This window comes from Peromyscus maniculatus, chromosome 4 (genome assembly GCF_049852395.1).
Source record: "Peromyscus maniculatus bairdii isolate BWxNUB_F1_BW_parent chromosome 4, HU_Pman_BW_mat_3.1, whole genome shotgun sequence".
NCBI classification, from domain to species: domain Eukaryota; kingdom Metazoa; phylum Chordata; class Mammalia; order Rodentia; family Cricetidae; genus Peromyscus; species Peromyscus maniculatus.
This window is the reverse complement of record NC_134855.1, coordinates 146,449,542-146,468,085: the sequence shown is the minus strand read 5'-3', so window position 1 is coordinate 146,468,085 and position 18,544 is coordinate 146,449,542. Positions and strand designations below refer to the sequence as shown.

Below are 18,544 nucleotides of genomic sequence, written 5' to 3'. Positions count from 1 at the left end.
CCCTAAACCAAGACCACATGATCACCAAAGTAACCAGGGACAGTGAAGAAATTCGTAATTGAAAATAGTGGGACTGTGCACTGGCAGCAGCCAAATATAATGACTAAATAAGGGATAGGAGAGCCTCAGTTCACTACAGCTCTATGGTGAATGAAGAGGAAGTAGATTAGGAAGATCATGTTATAACCACCACAGGAAAGAAGAGGTCCAGTCTGAATCACCAATGGGTGATTAAGGCCAGGGGGTACAAAATAAGAAGGAATGAGACTTCTGCACAGTCTTAATAAGACTGCTTATTTGTTACAAAGGAATGAAAGGGTAACTAGAGGAAAGATATGTAAAAATACAACCTTACTCTTAGCAACCACACCCTGGAGTTTTTCGTAACAAAAAGGCATAGTGCATGCAATTTATCCTCAAACAGTTCAGGGGTTTAAAAAAAAAAAAAAAAAAAAAAAAAAAAAAAAAAAAAGACATGTAATAGGCATTTACAGGAGTAAGCTATTTTATATAAATGTTTATAAATTTTTAAATGGCTCCTGTGTATGGTACACTTTGTGTATGTGCGTGTACCCAGAAGCCAGAGCAAGACTCAGCTGTGTCTTCCTCTATTATTTTCTGCCTTATTCCCTTAAGACACTGTTACTGATTATGATGCCCACCATGTTTTTGTTTTGTTTTCTGCTAGGCTGGCTGTTCAGTAAGCTCCCAGAATCCACCTGTCTCTGTCCCTTTCCCTAACAGTGGGATAACAAGCACAAGAAGCCACGCCCAGTGTTTCACATGCATGTTAGGCATCTGAATTCAAGTCTTCATTCCTGCACAGCAAGTATCCACTAGGACCTCTTCCCAGGCCCAAAGTAACTTTTAAAAATTTAGTAATTCATGTGCGTGTGCGTGTGCGTGTTGCTTGGTTTGAGTATACAGGTCAGAGAAAAACTTGTGAGAGTTGGTTCTCTCCTTCCACCATATGAGCCAGGAATCTAAATCATGTTATCAAGTGTGTAGCAAGTGCCTTTACCTGCTAAGCCATCTTGTCAGGCCTCCAAACAACTTAAAATAGATACCCATTGCACTGATGAAATGGATACTGTATTTCTTCTTTTTTGTGTGAAGGAGATTAGGGGATTGTATACTCAATACTGGTCCCCAGATAGAAAGAAAAAATATAGCTAAGGCTATGCTATGATATTCTATTCCTTTTATAACTGACTGGTCCATAGATGACTGCTATGACAACTTGGGAGTTCTTCCTTGAAAAAGAAATAATTTGGGACTGTGGGCACCTAAACACCCCCCCCACACACACACACACAGTAAAATAAATCTTTTGGAGAGGAGTAGGTAGGAAAGTTAATGTCTTTTCCTCTACAATATAAAATTGTGGTAGTCATAACTCTAACCAGAGAGCAACTAGAAACAAAAAAGCATTGGAACTCTCAATTAGACTTCTGATTCTGTTAACTGGCACATCCCCAATTATTAGTTTTTAACTTAAGCTAATTTAAATTGGATCTGCATTGCTTGTGACCAATAGTTCTGAATAATATAAAGTCCTAACATTCTCTGTTTAACAGCTTTGGAGGCTGAGCAAAACAACCTTACTTCTATAATCTTCTCTTTTTTAGCTTCCAGTTAAGAAAAAAACTAACTTGTATGACAGGGAAGGGAAAAGGAAGACATAAGATTTTTGTTTTTAATGTCAAAATACCTATTTTGGGCAACAAAATCCAACAATTTTATAATAAAACATGTATCTATGGTAAGAACACATACACTATGCACTTATAATACACAAGGAACTACCAACATACAAACTATACCAAATTCTAAAGCTGTCTCTCTTGTATTCTACATGGCTTCACAAACTAAGCTTTCTGGGAATCTTTACTTACTGTAGTTTATATTACATGGCTTTCTAAACAGAAACAAACCACAGTGTCAAGCAATGGACGGACAAGATTTCTTATACTTCTCCCCCAAGCCCATCTCAGCTCCCAGGTCTTTTTGAGAAGTATGTGTTTGAAATCTAGTGCTACATCTAGAAATGAGAAGATACACAGTATGTCTTGGCACCATACAATTACAGGTCTTCCAACACTGTGCCCATGGATCTCAGGCACTGAAAGAGTATACCTATCAAAGCACATTATTTCAAAGTAGTTCCTCATCCCATTTTAAGAATTAAAACCTTATAGAGTGAGAATTATAGTCTTAGCAGGCAAGAATGAGTTACAATCATGACACTGAGAACAGTTCTGGACTCTAGTCACAGCATCCATTGACAAGCAGAGGCTGAGGACTCCAGTGTAGGACCACTCTAACACTGTAGAAACAGTTTCTTTTCTTTTTTTTTTTTATTTATTTTTTTATTTTTTTATTTTTTTTTTTTTGGTTTTTCGAGACAGGGTTTCTCTGTGTAGCTTTGCGCCTTTCCTGTAACTCACTTGGTAGCCCAGGCTGGCCTCAAACTCACAGAGATCCGCCTGGCTCTGCCTCCCGAGTGCTGGGATTAAAGGTGTGCGCCACCACTGCCCGGCCTGGAAAAACAGTTTCTAAGAGAAGAGTTTCAGCCCAGCATCCACAGGCTTTGATATTCCCAGCAATACGCTCCTAAAACACAGACACTACCATGAAAAGGCTCATTTGCACATTTCATTCAACTTTCATAGTACCCAATTTAATTCCATCTATAAATAGAGAACAGATTTGGCACAAAAAATAAGGACACTGGTTAAAAGGCACTTGTTTTGGTACAGATGCAATCTGCTGTAGACAAAATGGAGCCAGATCTATGCTGCCTTGGAGGCTTTCACTGCTAAATCTGCAGCACCAAAACAAAGACCTACATACGTTGGTGACAATAAAAACTGAAAAAGAACCACAACTTCTAAGATGAAGATGTAGTGTTTTACCAATTAAAAGCAACTGAAGATACAAATTCAGACAGTTTAGGAAGGTTTCAAATGCTCAGTGCAAGCAGTTCCATGCACCACATTCTACTCCCCAAACAGGTTTTGAAAACAACCTAACTAGTTGTTAACCTAGTTAACCTAACCAGAAGTCCACACTTCTCGCCAAACATTCTTGAACGTTTAAGCAATGGCTACTGAAACCATTGGTAAGAAAGTCACTGAATTCAGATTTTTATATAATTCTATTATTCCTGTCTGTACTCAACTTTTTTTTTTAATTTTAATTTGAGTTTGTTTTTTTGTTTTTTAATGCTATGTCTTACTATGCAAAGCAGGCTAGCCTGGAACTGGTAATCCTCCTACCATGGCCTCCCAAGTGGTGGGATTATAGGCATAAAAGCCACAATGCCTAGATTTAGGTGATGTTGTTATAAATTTTTCATTAATTGTTTTCTGACCATTTCTTATTAATAAACTATTCAGAGTTGGCTTTCGTTGTTTGGGGTGTGTGTATATATGTTGGTGAGAGGTCAACATTGGGTGTATTCCGCTACTGCTTTCCAACTTGTATTCTGAGACTGGGTGGTCTCTCACTGAACCTGAGGCTCACTGATTAGGTTAGGTGGGCTGCTCAATAAGTTCCAGGGATCCTTCTATGCTCACCCCTCAATGCTGGGGTTACAGGCGTGTGCCACCACACTTAGCTCTTTATGTAGGTACTGAAGCTCTGATGGGTCCTCAGGCTTATACAGCAGGCACCTCACTGACAAAGCTGTCTCCCAGCCCCAACCATTCTTGTCTTTTAGACAACACACCTCTTCTTGATCTGAGAGTACTAATTTACAACTAATATACAACTTCTTGATGACACATCAATACAACCTCAGACCTCCACACCTACAAGCAGGACCTTTGAAGTGACCATCCCTTTCCCCACTTTTAGGGTACAAGCAGGAAAAGGTAGAGACGCTATGGCTCCTCTGCTCCATTTTCGGTTCAGTAATGTCAACTCTTTCCTCCATTTCTGGATGCCTCCAGTCCTCCCAAGAGCTGCCAGCTCCACCATGAGGGAGAGGCACTTCCACTTCAGCTGCAAATGCAGTCCCAGCATGTGATCTAAGCTGGGACTTCCCCCACAGCCATTTATGCACTAGAAAAGACAGTGCTGGTGTTTCTTGTTGAGAAAGGTAGGAACAGCTCTCACTTTTGAAGAATGTATTCCCCAGTGTTTTCCCAACTGTTTGAATGGGCCATGAGAAGGGAAACTAAAGTGTGTTTGGTCTACTATCTTAACAAAGGCCCCAACGAACAACTGTTTAAATGCCTTGCTCTTTTTACTTAAGTTTTCTCTCATCTACTAATTCCTTTAATACCTGGTTCAATATTCACCTCTTCCAAGGGACTTCCTAGGCTAGAACTTAAACACTCCTAATCTTCTAAATCTTTCCAGCTATTTTGTATACAACCATATCAGGTGCTTTCATTTATTGATACTTCTGTCTGAATAGTAAGGCTTTCTCTGGATCACAGAGCTTTTCAGCGACAAACTCAGACAATACTTCTGTGACACCTTCTTTTCCTTTACTCATTATAATAATACTCTCAATAAAAATGCCTTTAAACACAGCAAGATGCAGCAGGCACAAAAAATACAGTAGAATAGTTCATAAGTGGGCATTTATGAAGCAATACATTTAGTATTTGTTTTCTTATAGATTTGATGAACGTCTTTAAATACCAGACCCTACCTTAGATGGCTGATGGTGAGTAAGCACTACAGGTGCTCTTGAAAAGAACAAACAAATAAAAAATCAGCAATGGGCCTGGTGTGGGGACCCACAACTTGGATCCCAGTACTTGGGAGGCAGAGGCAGACAGATCTCTGAGTTCTAGGCAGCCTGGTTTACAAAGCTAGTTCTAGGACAACCAGAGCTATGCAGAGAAACCCTGTCTCAAAAAATAAAAAACCATCGATGGAAACTGTCCAAAGCTCCAGAAGCCATTAGATTCCTTCTCTACTAACCATAAAGCCCAGTAGGTTACATACAAAGTCCCTACTCAGAATTCATATCATCTTTACCCATCTTTGTATTTATCTTCTATATCCTAATACACAACTGAAACTTTTTTTTTTTTTTTTTTTTTTGGTTTTTCAAGACAGGGTCTCTCTGTGTAGCTTTGCGCCTTTCCTGGGACTCACTTGATAGCCCAGGCTGGCCTCGAACTCACAGAGATCCACCTGGCTCTGCCTCCCGAGTGCTGGGATTAAAGGCGTGCGCCACCACTGCCCGGTCCACAACTGAAACTTTTAAAAACAGAAACAGGGGGATGGCTCAGTTGGTAGAACATTTGCTTTGCCAGTGTGAGGATCTGAGCTTGAATCTCTAGAACTCATGTAAAGACAGGAGTAGAGTAGCACCTATAATACCAGTGCTCCTACAGTGAGTGGAAGGAGACAGGAAAATCCTTTGAAGCTCATGAAGCAGTTAAGTTTAGCCATTACAACAACTGACTACAACAAGACTCTGCCTCAAACAAGATGGAAGGTAAGGACCAACACCACAGCTGTCCTTGGTGTGTTCCTAACACACACCATATGTGCTATGTCATTTGTGTATCCAGCACACACTTCTCAACAGAAACAACTTTAATAGAATCTATTGAGCCTAAAACTGGCTTCAATAAGCAGGTATTTATTCTAAACAAAGAAAAAAGGCTGGCCTTCATACAGTGTCAGCTGTCCATTCTTCGTGCTCCACACTGGCAATTGATACAGTAGTACTCAAGGTATCTCCAATGTCTCTGTAGTCACAAGGTCTGGGGTTTAGAACTTTCTAGAAGCAACCGACACAGATGAGAAGAAGATGGCAAAACTTTTCTTCTACAAAGCTACTAAGCTTACTGGATTTGGGAGAAAAATCTGTTCCATATTGACAAAGCAAAACAAATTGGGGAGAAAGGCTGAAGCAGAGAACAGGGCTGATCAAACCAACTACAGTTCTTCTTTTTTTGCTTTTTATATTTAGCAGATGTTAAATATATAACTTTAAATATGCTCCACCCCACTCCCACCCACCCTGACAAATTTCATCTGGGACTACATTTCTCAAAGGATAGTTAAGAACCTGCTGCACTTTCACTACCAGGAGATTTCAGGACTATAATTTTCTCAGGGCTCCACCTAAGAAACTGTCTCTGGGATGTGGTCAGAGAATCTACGTTTCTTACAAGCTGCCCCAGTTTTCCCTAGACACAGCAAAGTCTGAGAACAGGAGAACCAGGTAGACAGTCTTCCACTTAGGCCAGGATACGGATTAATTTCTTCCTTTTCAAAGAATACAGAGGCTGGAGAGACAGCTCAGAGGTAAGAGCACTTGTTTTGAAAGCATGAGGAATCCATGTAAAAAGCCAGACATGGCTGTGTACACCTTTAACTCCAGCATTTGGGAGCAAAGATGGCTAGCCTAGCCTAAAAGGCCAGTGAGGGTTCAGTGAGAGATCCTACTTCAAAGCAATAAGGCAGAGGGTGATAGAGGAAGACATCTGTCATTCCACTGTAGTCTTCTATGTGTGTGTGCATAGATATGGGTACTGTACACTCAAAGGCATACACAACATGGAGAGAGAGAGAGAGAGAGAGAGAGAGAGAGAGAGAGAGAGAGAGAAGGAGGGGGAGAGAGAGAGAGAGAAGGAGGGAGGGAGGGAGGGGAGAGAGAGAGAGAGAGAGAGAGAGAGAGAGAGAGAGAGAGAGAGAGAGAGAGAGAGAGAAATAAGCCACGCCACTCTTACAGGTAGAAATTTCTAAGCTAGGCTCTCCCCTTAACCAACAACAGAGTTCCACACCCAAGTTTCTAATAGAAACCTCTAGCTCAGTCCTAATGCCTGGCTTCCTGTTCAGGAGCAGACACTCAAGAACTGCACATAAATTCCTCAGGTACTCACTTCCTCCATACTGAATAGGAATGCCAGAAAACCACATATACAACCAGAATGCTGGCCAGGCTGTGTTTTACAGAAAGAAGCAGACTTCTGCAAAAGAAAGGCTTTTAGGAAAAAGAAAGTTCTTCGTACATGGAAATATAAGATGCAAAAGCTGCCACTGAGAACAGCAACTATTATACCACGTACTGTTCTCCAGAGAAACTTTTCTTAATTGCTAAAACCTGGCTTCCCCAAGGAACTAGTGATCTCTTATCAATTTCATGACTCCACAGGATACAACAGCTATTGCCATTATGTGTATACATATGTACAGCACTGTCTGAAGACTTGCACACACACACACCTGTATATGTTTTCTTACAAAAGTGATCCTAATCCCCTTTGGAATAAAAATACCATAATAATAATACAAACAAGTTATATTAAGTGAAACTAAAATTTCAGAGCCAAGGAAATAATAAGGCCTAACTCAACTTCCTGGAAGTGTTTTCTTGCTTAAGCTTTATATACTTAAGGCATCTACAAGACACTCAAAACTAATCTGGAGAAAAGAAGAAAATAATTGTTTAAATAAAGAAAGCTTTTCCTACTTTGAAGTTTTAGATTTGTATCCTGAGAGTCCTAAACACTAATCACTATTAATATTAAACTTAAAAAGGAAAATGTGCTAGATACTACAATTATTGTTTAGGTCCAGGACATGCTCAACTTTCTGCTTGATGCTTCTCAAAGCAAATGGAATTATTAAAAAGAAAAAAGAAAGAAAAAGAAAAAAGTTGGAGCCAGTTCAGTCCTTCCAAGAATACCACTGAGTATGCAAAGTGAGAATCTGAAGGAGCCAATCCCTACAAATCTTTCTGACAAGGGCTCTTCCACTTTCATTCTTGACCTTAGTCATGCAAACCAGAAGAGCTGACAATGAAGCTCACCAGTCTGTCCTGGACAAGTCACTTATCTTTTATTATTATTTCTTAAATATGTTTACTTTTAAAATTATGTGTATGCGTGCCTGTGCACTTGAGCACAGGTGCCCAAAGATGAAAGAAGAGGGAGTCAGACCCCCTGGCTGGAGTTACACACAGGAGCTGCCTCACAGGGATGCTAAGAACTGAAGTAAGGTCCTCTGCGAGAGGAGTGTGGGCTTTTAACCTGAGCCATCTCTTTATTTTAGAACTCCTATCTTTAATTAGAAAACAGAAACACCACCAAATATTAACAAGTTCATAAGGTATCTAACAAAAATCTTATTTTCAGGGAAAAGTGTTCCTAAATGCAATAAAAATAAATATGTAGAATATTGTGCTTGTATCTATCAAATTTCTTTGGTGAACAGCCCCTGAGGAAACAAGGGACAGAGAGAGTGGTGGTCCTGATCTCAGGTACTTAACTTTTACTAAGGTTAACAAGCCATACATACACCAAAACCAAAGTTAACCATTGTGAGGGCCCGTTGCAGAGACAGTATGTAAGACAAAGAATCAGGAGGCCTGAGTTTACAATGTCTGTTGGGAATGAGTTTCTCTGTAGGTCTCTTCTTCCCAGAATGCAGTATGGCAGAGTTGAACTAGATTCTTTTCAGTCTGCTGAGATCTAAAGCCCATAATTTACAATGAAATGGAGGCTCCAAGGGCTATAGAAGTTCAGAAGGGACACATAAGCACATTAATTTGGGGGAAGCTTCATGGAAGAGCTGGGTTTTGTATTCAGACTTGAAGAATGGAAAATACTCGGGATACTTGGAGGAAAAAGGACATTATGGCTGGGAGAAACAGTAAGAGCAATCTACAAGAAAATTGAGTACCTTCAAGGGTTTATGAGAGCAATCTAGCTAGGGAGGTTGTTCCTAGATAGGAGTCAGACCTCCAAATTCTTGAGTAATCGAGAAAGGAATAGGGTTTGCTCTGAAGGCAACTGTAACAACCAGAAGTTTCTATGCAAATATAAACTGAAGAAGAAATTCCCTTTTCTTGTTCCTGTATTTTCGTGAGGAAAAAGATGCTTTACTCATCAAAGGAGTACAATACTGGAAACATTTATCCAACTGGGGACCTACCTGCCCGGCAAGCCTCAGAACTGGGAGTATTCCTGGCTCAGTACTGCCATCCTTCTCTGCCTACAGTTATAGGAGTGCATCTAACTGAAGTACCTAACAAGAAGCCTGATTCCAGCCACACGGTGATATGAGTTCATAATAAAGCTGACCACTGCATCTCCTGCTTTGTTGGCTACTTCTCAACTGATTTTGAATCAAGACAGAGGAAAAAGGGTTTGATTTAACACTGACATGACTGACAACATAATTAAGACAAGGGTAATGCTTCAGAAAGACTGGGTAGTTGTAGTAAGAACTGAAGGAGGAGAGGGCCGAAAGTCTATAAACCAGGGGCCATGCTCCTAAAGTAATCCAGGCAACCAGTAAATCATTTATAACCATCAAGTATTACCCGGGTTTGAAATCAATAACTGCTCAAATAAAAACAAGTACTTGAGTCAATTTACAAGAGTAAATTACACACACACACACACACACACACACACACACACACACACACACACGAAAAACATCTTTTTTAAAAGATCAATTAATACCCTTCCATAACTAAAAACTGGTTATGCTGACTGGTGGAATCATTAATTAAAGGAACTGAAACAATTTTTACAAAGATGCAAAGGAAAAGAAATCAAAAGCTAAACAGTTCAAAACCCTATCTCTGGGCTACAGAGAACAGTATTACTCCAAGTTAGAGTATACAGCCCTAAAACACAGACAAAGCCTGTATAACGTGCCCACATTTCTCAAGAGATGGCCATCCTTACCTACCTATCAATCTCCAAACGACGCCTCCTGGACTTCTAAAGCTCAAGAGCTCACTGTCCTTTAACAGCCTGCAAAAGGACAAGTACTTCCCCAACTCATTCATTTATTTTGTTTAATTAGATGAAAATCACACTCCTTTAATCTAATGCTGTTAAGGTCTTTATCAGTCAGAATCTTGATTTTGCCTCCACATTTGATATTCAACTTTATTTCATCAAATAATTTCCTATTTTCTGAAATGGAATCTATAACAATGTCTACATATTATTAACTTGTTTTAAATCTTATATAATGTCAGTATGAATTTCTTTGAGGAGAAGTCAAAAAACTGTGAACATGAGAGTTTAGAACATGGGTGAGTCCACAAACAATCTTTCCACTGTCCTCCAAAGCATAGAGGACAGCTCCTCTGGTTACCCCAATTCTCAGGCACTTATAATTCATTACAGTTTTCACTAACTCCACTAGTCTGACTTTCCTTCTTCAAACATTCTTTTACCCTAAAAAACATGGAGATCAGCATATCCTTCCTAGGTTAAATGAGAAAAAAAGCCTCTACAGTTTCCATTAGTCTGAATACCAACTTTACCTGCCCCTCTTGGCCTTCCAAGGTAGACATTATTTTATAGCTTTTCTCTGCCAGCTACATCCCTAGGACCCATCGACCTTCAAGCCTCTTTGATAGATAAAGATGGAATCCCCATGGGAGTGAATATTATGAAGCAACATTTAAACTTGGATTAGGAATTATCTATCTGGTCCTGACATACCATAAAGCAAACTTGAAGTTGCAGTACTCAGCATTTGAAACACTTTCTAACCACATCTTTCCTTGTGCTCTGCCCCAACACAGGTGTTTGGTGGCCAAACTATGTTATGTTCTCAACATTCACAGCAACCTCTAAGATGTCATGGTCTGATAGGACAGAAAGACAAACACCTTGCCTCTGTATTTAGACTACAGAAATTTAAGTTCTTTGAGTTAAGGAGTATAATTTTTTTGTTTTTATTTTCTCAAAAAGTCTAAATACAATGCTATGCAGAAATAATTTGAAAAAGACATTATATTTGTATGCAAACAGCAAATACTGATTTCTCTGTGTGAAAAGTGCTGCATGTTCTCTCCCGTTACACACTATTATAATGAATCTGTACCTAGGCCTGTGATCTATACAGGTTCATCTCTGGTTTCATTTATTCAGAATATCTGAGCAGCTATGGAAGGGTCAGGAACTGTGCCAGACTAAGGAACTAGATCAGAAATGATCCTGCAATAGAGCATGGAGCCTGGGGAAGAAAGTTAGCTCCCTTGTACACAGAGTTCTGTCTGCCCATGGCCCTGCCAGACGGCCACGGACTCCGCAGCTGTGCACCCCCTCCCTCTACACCACTGCTGTCTAAATATCCCTGCCATCAGACCCGGGTGTCCTATGCAGTATGCTTTAGATAAGTTAACATTTAAATTATTTTTTGTTTGGTTTGTTGGTTTTTGGTTTTTTTGAGACAGGATTTTTCTATGTAGCCCTGGCTATGCTGGAACTCACTCTGTAGACCAGGCTGGCCTCAAACTCAGAGATCCGCCTGCCTCTGCCTCCCAAGTGCTGGGACTAATGGTGTACACCACCACCACCCAGCTTAAATTCTTTTTTAATACAAAATGAATACCAAGAAATTATATGATTAGGAGGTAAGAGGAGGCTCATTTTTGGTTGAAAGCTAATAGGACATAAAGAACACATCCACAAGGCATTAAAGAGCACATCTACACCTGAGGTAGGATACCAGCCACTATGTAAAGAATGCTAAAAACTAGGTACAGATTAAAAGGATGGTTGGACTCTGAAGAGGGTTAGCAATTCTTGAAGTTTCCTAAAAGCAAAATGTTTTAAGTATAATTTCAGATATTAAATTAGAAAACAACATCTTCTATTAACGCCAGGAGTTATCCCCCTCACTGTCTCACGTTAGTGAGGTACAAAGCTTGGACCAGCAGAGGTAGTCAAGTCAGGCCCAGGAGCTTGGGCTAACGGTAAAGAGAAAGAGCCCCATGAAGGCAAGGACAAGGAGGAAGGTACACACCTGGCCTTCTTGGACTTCGTCCTGGACACATAGTCAGCGCAGCTCCTCTTCTCTTTAGCCTCCTTGCTACCCAAGGCCTCGCGGGGCTTCCGGGGCTTCTTCACGCCATCTTTCTGCTTTGCTTCCTTGGGCTCCTTGGCCCTCTTGGGCTCCTTGGCCCTCCTGGATTCTTTTGGCTCCTTAGGTTCTCGTTTCCTCTTTGGCTTGGGCTCCCTGTCCTTGCTTCCCTTTGTTCCCTCTTGCTCTCCTGGATCCTTTTTCTTCCGTTTCTTCTTCACTGCAGTACCTCTGCCTCCACTATCTTCCATCCCATTATGGGATATCAATTTCCTAGAGAAAAGGCTATCAGCTTCCTCTTCAGTAGTATAAAGGTCCTTCTGGGGCAGACAGTGATTGGCAACATCTTCGATTTTCTCTTCCTGATCAGTGCTGCAGTCAAATGGTGACGGTGATTTGTAGTCAAAATTAACAGAGGCATCCGACATTGGGGAGTGATTTAAAGCTTTTAACTTGGACAACTGTGAGAAAAGAAAACAAGCACATTACTCCTTCACGGCTCCATACAAAAGCTACTATTAGGTTTGAATACATGGATTTAGTCAATATATAGTGAGTATCTGAGTTCCTACTATGTTAGTCCCAGTATACTAGGCCTTGAGATAAAGTAGCAAGCAGGACACAGCCGCCTGTGCCTTATGCAGCAGTGGCATGGTGTTGATACGTCACAAGTTAGTATGTGAGCCACTGAGATGGCTCAGGAGGTAAAGGTGCTTGTGTTCAACTTGGGACCCATGTTCAAGTCCCAGAACCTTTGTAAAGGAGAAAAGAAAGAAGCTATTGCCCTTTTACCTCCGTATGTGCACCATGGCATGTGCACCCACACAAACATATCACATAAATTCTAATTTAGTATATAATTAGCATATAAAAATTGGAAGGACTTTGCTCTATGAGGAAATCTAAGATTATTTTTAGCATTTTATCTAAAACAAGGAAGTCAATAATACTTTTCCATAAAAAAAACCTTCAGTGCCACCAAATTCTAGGCAAACTGCAGAGACCTGCAATGGGATTTATGCTACTCACAAACAATGCTACTATTCAAGTATGTTGAGACCTCCTGGCCATGAACTAAGGTGAGTTCCTGGAGTGAGGAGGCAAGATTCATGTACTCCTCTACCTCTCAAAACCCATTCTTATTAGTCACCAAGAAGCATCAACACTAAACTGGGCTGACTCTGAACAAGAAAAATTGTATCATTCCAAGTTTTCCTTTTTTAATGTTTACTTATTTGTGTGTACACATACATGCGCACACAGGTCAGAATGCAACCTGTGGGAATTGTTTCTCTTCTTTCATTATATGGGTCTTGGTAACTGAACTCAGACTGTCACGGTTGGTGGCAAATGCCTTTATCTGCTGAGGCATCTTGTTGGCCCAACAGTTTTACTTTTGGTAGTAACTAAAACTAGGTTTGTTCTGCATTCCACCGAACTTAGCCACTAGACTCAATCCCAAATAACTTTGCCCACTTGCAAAAATCAAACTACCCAAATAGAAGGAAGTTTTATTGTGACAAATGCCAGAAGTATGTCACAGGTGCTAAGATAGCACTAAAAAGGAAATTTCAAAGCTACTTTTGAGTATCATTAAGTAAAAGCATAGTCTCACACCGTGAACAATTATAAGGAAACAATACTTTGGAAGTGGAAGTTTCATCTCATACTTTTAGGTCTGGTATTCTAAAAAGTACTTGCTATTCATAACCAAGGTAAGGTTGGCAATGGTCCAGTAACAATGTGAGTGCTCGCTCCAGGAATGGCATTCTTTCCTTGACCTAGAACAAAGAAATGACTTAGGGAGAGCCCAGGAAGGCCAGCTTTTCTAGAAGATGGTAAAATTGCATTCTAGTAATAGTTTAGAAACAGCACCATTTGTGAGTGCCTGCTCTCCTATAAAGAGGCCTGGCATGTTATATACCACAAACACTTTTCCCAGGTAGTATGGCTTTCCTTCAGTATGTTGGTTCCCCAAGATATATCTGTGATGATATTTTATTTGTGTTCTAATAAATAAAGCTTGTGTGGAGATCAGAGAAAAAAGCCAGCCACTATATTAAACATAAAGGTAGGCAGTATACCTAGCATTTGGGAGGCAGGAATTCATCTGGATCTCTGAGTTCAAGGTCACACTGGGAACAGAACCAGGTGTGGTGGCACATGCCTTTAATTCCCAGCACTAGTTAACCATAGAGGTCTGGAGGGTCTGTACAGACAGACAGGAAGTGATAGAGCTGGGCAGAAAGAGGAAGTGATGTGGCTGGGTGGAGAGTAATTAAAATGGCAGGGACAGAAAGGATTTAGGCATGAGTATACAGGAAATAGCTCTCTCTTTGGCTGAGGATTTCCTAGCGGTAAGAATGTAGCTGGCTTTTTTCTGCTTCTCTAATCTCTCAGTTTTCACCCCAATATCTGGCTCCGGTTTTTTTAATTAATAAGACCTTTAAAGATTCGTCTTACATGTACCTATACTTCCTGGCCCACAATAGGAATAAAAGCATTGCAAATTCAGCTGCATGTTACCCTGTCTCTTTTTCTAGTGCTCTTTCGGAGTCTGAGGCTCACAACACAGCACTGACATTACTGGGAGAAAAACACTGAAGAAAAGAAAGGTCTTCTTTTGGATCTTTACAGTAAGTGAAGTCCTGCTAATAATGTAGCCTAAATCATATGGATAACAGCTATTCTTTCAAGACTCAGTACTTTAAGAAAAAAAGGGAGTTACTATGTGCTCATCCTGGGAACAATAGTGAATTCTGTGCCAGGGATATCTGACCCTTAGAGATCAAGTTTTCTTCGAGTGCAGGAGTTGGCAAACTGAGAGTGTTTAATACTCAGCTCTAAACAGGACATCTATATCACCTCCTGCAAGGCTCAGGGAAGAGCTCAGAAGAAGGGTTAGAAACCATTTAAGAGTTGGAGGATGGGAAAGAATACTACAAAACACTATCTTCTGGACAGGACATGGTTGCTGCAGCCACAACTCACAGCAATGGTGGCTACCAGCCTACATAAGCCCTACCCTATTCAGGAGCTGTAGCGAAGAACAGTTAGTGCTTGCTGGAGGGAAGCAAGTATACTGCTGAGTGGTACAGTCACCAGCTCACTGTCTGATCAAAGTAAGTCAACTCCTACCCATACTCATGCAGGCAATTCTAACTTTAAAAAAAAAAAGACGAACACAGGAGGACTTCGTAGGAAGAAAAGATGTGATGGAAGGGGGAAAGGATAAGAGAGAGTAATGAAGGCGATTTTGATCAAGGAGCATCATGTAATGTATGAAATTGAAAATAAATTTTTTAAAAGTGAGGGGACAAATTGAAACAGTTATTTGCTTACTAAAGAGGCTTTCAAAGCCTAAAGACTGAATTCCACCAAGATAGTCTGCTCTAGGTCAGAGTGACACTGTCTCTTCCTGTGCCTCATGACAAGGTCTCTACTCATGGATAGGGCTTTCCAAAGAAGATGGAAGTGGGCAGTAGTAGAGGGAATTAAATCCAGAGAAAATTACTACAGCAGCTGCTAACATTCACTGCATATGTCCTACGAAGATACTAGATGACATAAAGCCTCTAACCTGCACAACCATCTAATAAGGTCAGTATAAAGATGCCAGTCTGTACGGGGAGTAGAGAATTAGTAATGGTAAGGGATGCATGTACTCTAGACAAGCAGCTAGTGAGGGGAGGGCTGTGGATTCAAATTCTGGCAAAATGTATGACCTCCCAGGGACAGAACCCTAATAGATTATTAGGTCACCAGACTAGCTGTATGAGACTTGGTTAAACATGTTAAGTGTGAGTGTATACCCTGCTTTGGGAAAAGTCAGATAATTCTTTACTAAGCTAAACCTATCTGCTACCTGTGAAGTTCCAGTAACAGGAGTCATAGATAATTATCCAGGGACAGCCCCCTTAACCTCTACCAATTTTACAGACAGGAGATGAAACAACTTGCCATGGCGAAATTTCTAGTGACAGAGCTGACACTTTCTAAAAGGGGACGAGCACAATTGCTTGATGTTATAAAGGGGAAAAGGCAAATATTAGTAATAAAAATATAAAATACAAATTTTGGGGTCAGTAATCCACAAGTATTTTTATGTTGAGAACTTGGAAAAATTCCTGAGGAGCAAAAAAACCTAAGACAAAAACAGTTCTTTGATGTACTTCCGAGTCAGGGGGAGACAAAAAGCCTGAGTGCTAAACCCAATGTCAGTGTCTCCACTTTGAAATGGCTCTAAAAGGAACAAACGGAAGATGGTATACCACAAGGGACTAACAATAATTTGCTTTACAACAACAACTTAAATAGGGATGAGAGTCTAGGAACAGAGCAAAAAATGAAAAAGAAAGGGGCTAAGTGTTAAAAAACAAAAAACAGTGCTGTTCCTTTGATCCAAGCTCATTAACCCACAATAGTCCTGGAAAACAGTTAAATCTAGAGGAACCAGATTCATCTTAATTAAAAAAGTTTAAGAACAAATGAAAAGATTATAGTCGATGGTAATGGTTTTCAAAAAGACAGCCCATTTTTGTCCATTATCACAGGTAAAATCCTAAGTTAAAAGAAAAATTTACACACACGCACACACACACACACACACACACACACACACACACACACACCACTATATATATAATAGTGGTGTGTGTGTGTGTGTGTGTGTGTGTGTGTGTGTGTGTGTGTGTGTGTACTACTGAAGAGGAAGCTGATAACCTTGCTCCTAGGAAACTGATATCCCATAATGGGAAGGAGGACAGTGGATGTAGAGGTACTGGAGTGAAGAAGAACTAGAAGAAAAAGAAGCCAGGGGAGTAAGAGGGAAAAACAGAAAGCAAAGACCTTGGCCCCATTCTTGTCCATGGGTCCACCAACCAATACTCTTCACTAGCTCTCTTGAGAATAGAGTGCCTTCTTCCTTCATGTACTTCACAGGCAATGAGTCATCCTTGTCTTACCATGCAGGCCTCACTCTGGCCTCAAGTGTATGTTTCAGAATACGAAACCAATCAGAATGATTGGGGGGAGGGGGTGTCCTATGAAATATATGAAGAGACAGGAAGAATTCAATGTTCATGTCTGTCTATCTGTCTCTCTCTCTCTTTCTCTTTCTGTCTCTCAGGAGTTGGAAAAAGTCTGTTTTAAATCTTTCTGACTAATGAAGACAATGTTTTAAACTGTTTTTAAAGGGCAATTTAGCATCACTCTTAAATATGCTGAAAGGCGCTTCCAATGGCAAACAAACTGAAGGTCTGATTAGTGCTAGTCTGCTCTCTGTCCAGTGATGCTGAAAAGTCTCAAAATCAATTGTTTACTCATCCACATTATTATCAATGTTCTTATTTTTCCTCACTCACTATTTTCAACCAATGCTGTGACTCCACAATTGTTTTTGTGGTAAACACCTTCCTAGAGATCAGAGCTCTCTATTTCCTGCTAGAAGACACAGATAAACTGCGCTAGGAACATGGCAGCTGGCTAAATCCACCAAGCTTACTCTAGTTCGCCTTTTGCCACCACCAAAATGGAGCACTCCACCCTAGGCCTTCCCTTTCTCCCTTACTACCATGTACTTCCTGAATCTACCTATAATTACTCTCTTCCTTCCTCGTTCAGTTCTTTGAAGCACACTAACTGACCTCACTCTTCCTAAAATATTCCAATTATTTGGTGGAGCTGATATTACCTGTGTCCTTACCTATATTCTAATACCAGACCACACCCTTCCATCCACAATGTAAAACCCTGGTTCTTCTGGGGCATGTACCATGCCCTACTTTAACTGCCTTTCTATAATTAGACTATATGCATTTCTTCAGAAAACATTTAAGTCACTGCTAAACCTGGCCTGAGGTAGAACTTAAATATTTCTTGCATAAATAAATGTGGAAAACTCAGCAATATTTGCTTAGTGAATAATTCAGGTTCATATTTGCTGTGCGATGGTCTGTATGTCAAATGCTCTGATTGGTCAATAAATAAAACACTGATTGGCCAGTGGCTAGGCAGGAAGTATAGGTGGGACTAACAGAGAGGAGAGCCGAGAGAACAGGAAGGTGGGGGGAGACACTGCCAGCGCCATGACAAGCAGCATGTGAAGACGCCAGTAAGCCACAAGCCATGTGGCAAGGTATAGATTTATAGAAATGGATTAATTTAAGATGTAAAAACAGTTAGCAAGAAGCCTGCCACGGCCATACAGTTTGTAAGCAATATAAGTCTCTGTGTTTACTTGGTGGGGTCTGAGCAGCTGTGGGACTGGCGGGTGACAGAGATTTGTCCTGACTGTGGGCAAGGCAGGAAAACTCTAGTTACACATATTCACTCCAAAAAAGAAAGTATGGTCTAACTGTCTCATCAAGGTCTGAGATTCCCACTGCTCATCTGAATTACTCTTCCCAATCCACCAACTTTGTGTTTTCTCAAGGACCTAAAAATGAAAGCTATGTCTGCTCAGCTCTTGTTCATGGAAGCAAGGGCTCCCAAAGTCACCAGGTCTACATTACCTCCTGGCTACTGCTCCAAGTTTTAATATTACCTTTTAAAAACTGGATTCCTTGATTTAGATTACTACAGTAAACCTTTACCCTTACTATTGTATATCACATCTCATACCTGTCATATTTATAAAATAGTAGCAAACAATGAGTTGAGGTTTAAAAAAAAAAAAGAATCAGGATGGGTCTGTTTTCACTAAGGTAAGGTTGTGTCCACTTAAGAAGTATAC

General features: G+C 40.4%; 1 protein-coding gene across 3 annotated transcripts in view; it reads right to left on the bottom strand.

Moving 5' to 3' along the window:
- Nucleotides 1-18,544, bottom strand: part of Chd6 (chromodomain helicase DNA binding protein 6) — a 186,617-nt gene that overhangs the window by 114,370 nt on the left and 53,703 nt on the right. For 2 of the 3 annotated variants that reach the window (XM_006971044.4, XM_076571225.1), the window contains exon 3: nucleotides 11,755-12,272. In XM_006971044.4, the coding sequence (XP_006971106.3) occupies nucleotides 11,755-12,272 (518 nt within the window). Of the gene's footprint in view, nucleotides 1-11,754; nucleotides 12,273-13,481; nucleotides 13,593-18,544 lie in introns of all 3 variants that reach the window. The other variant, XM_042276720.2, reaches the window with a different exon arrangement.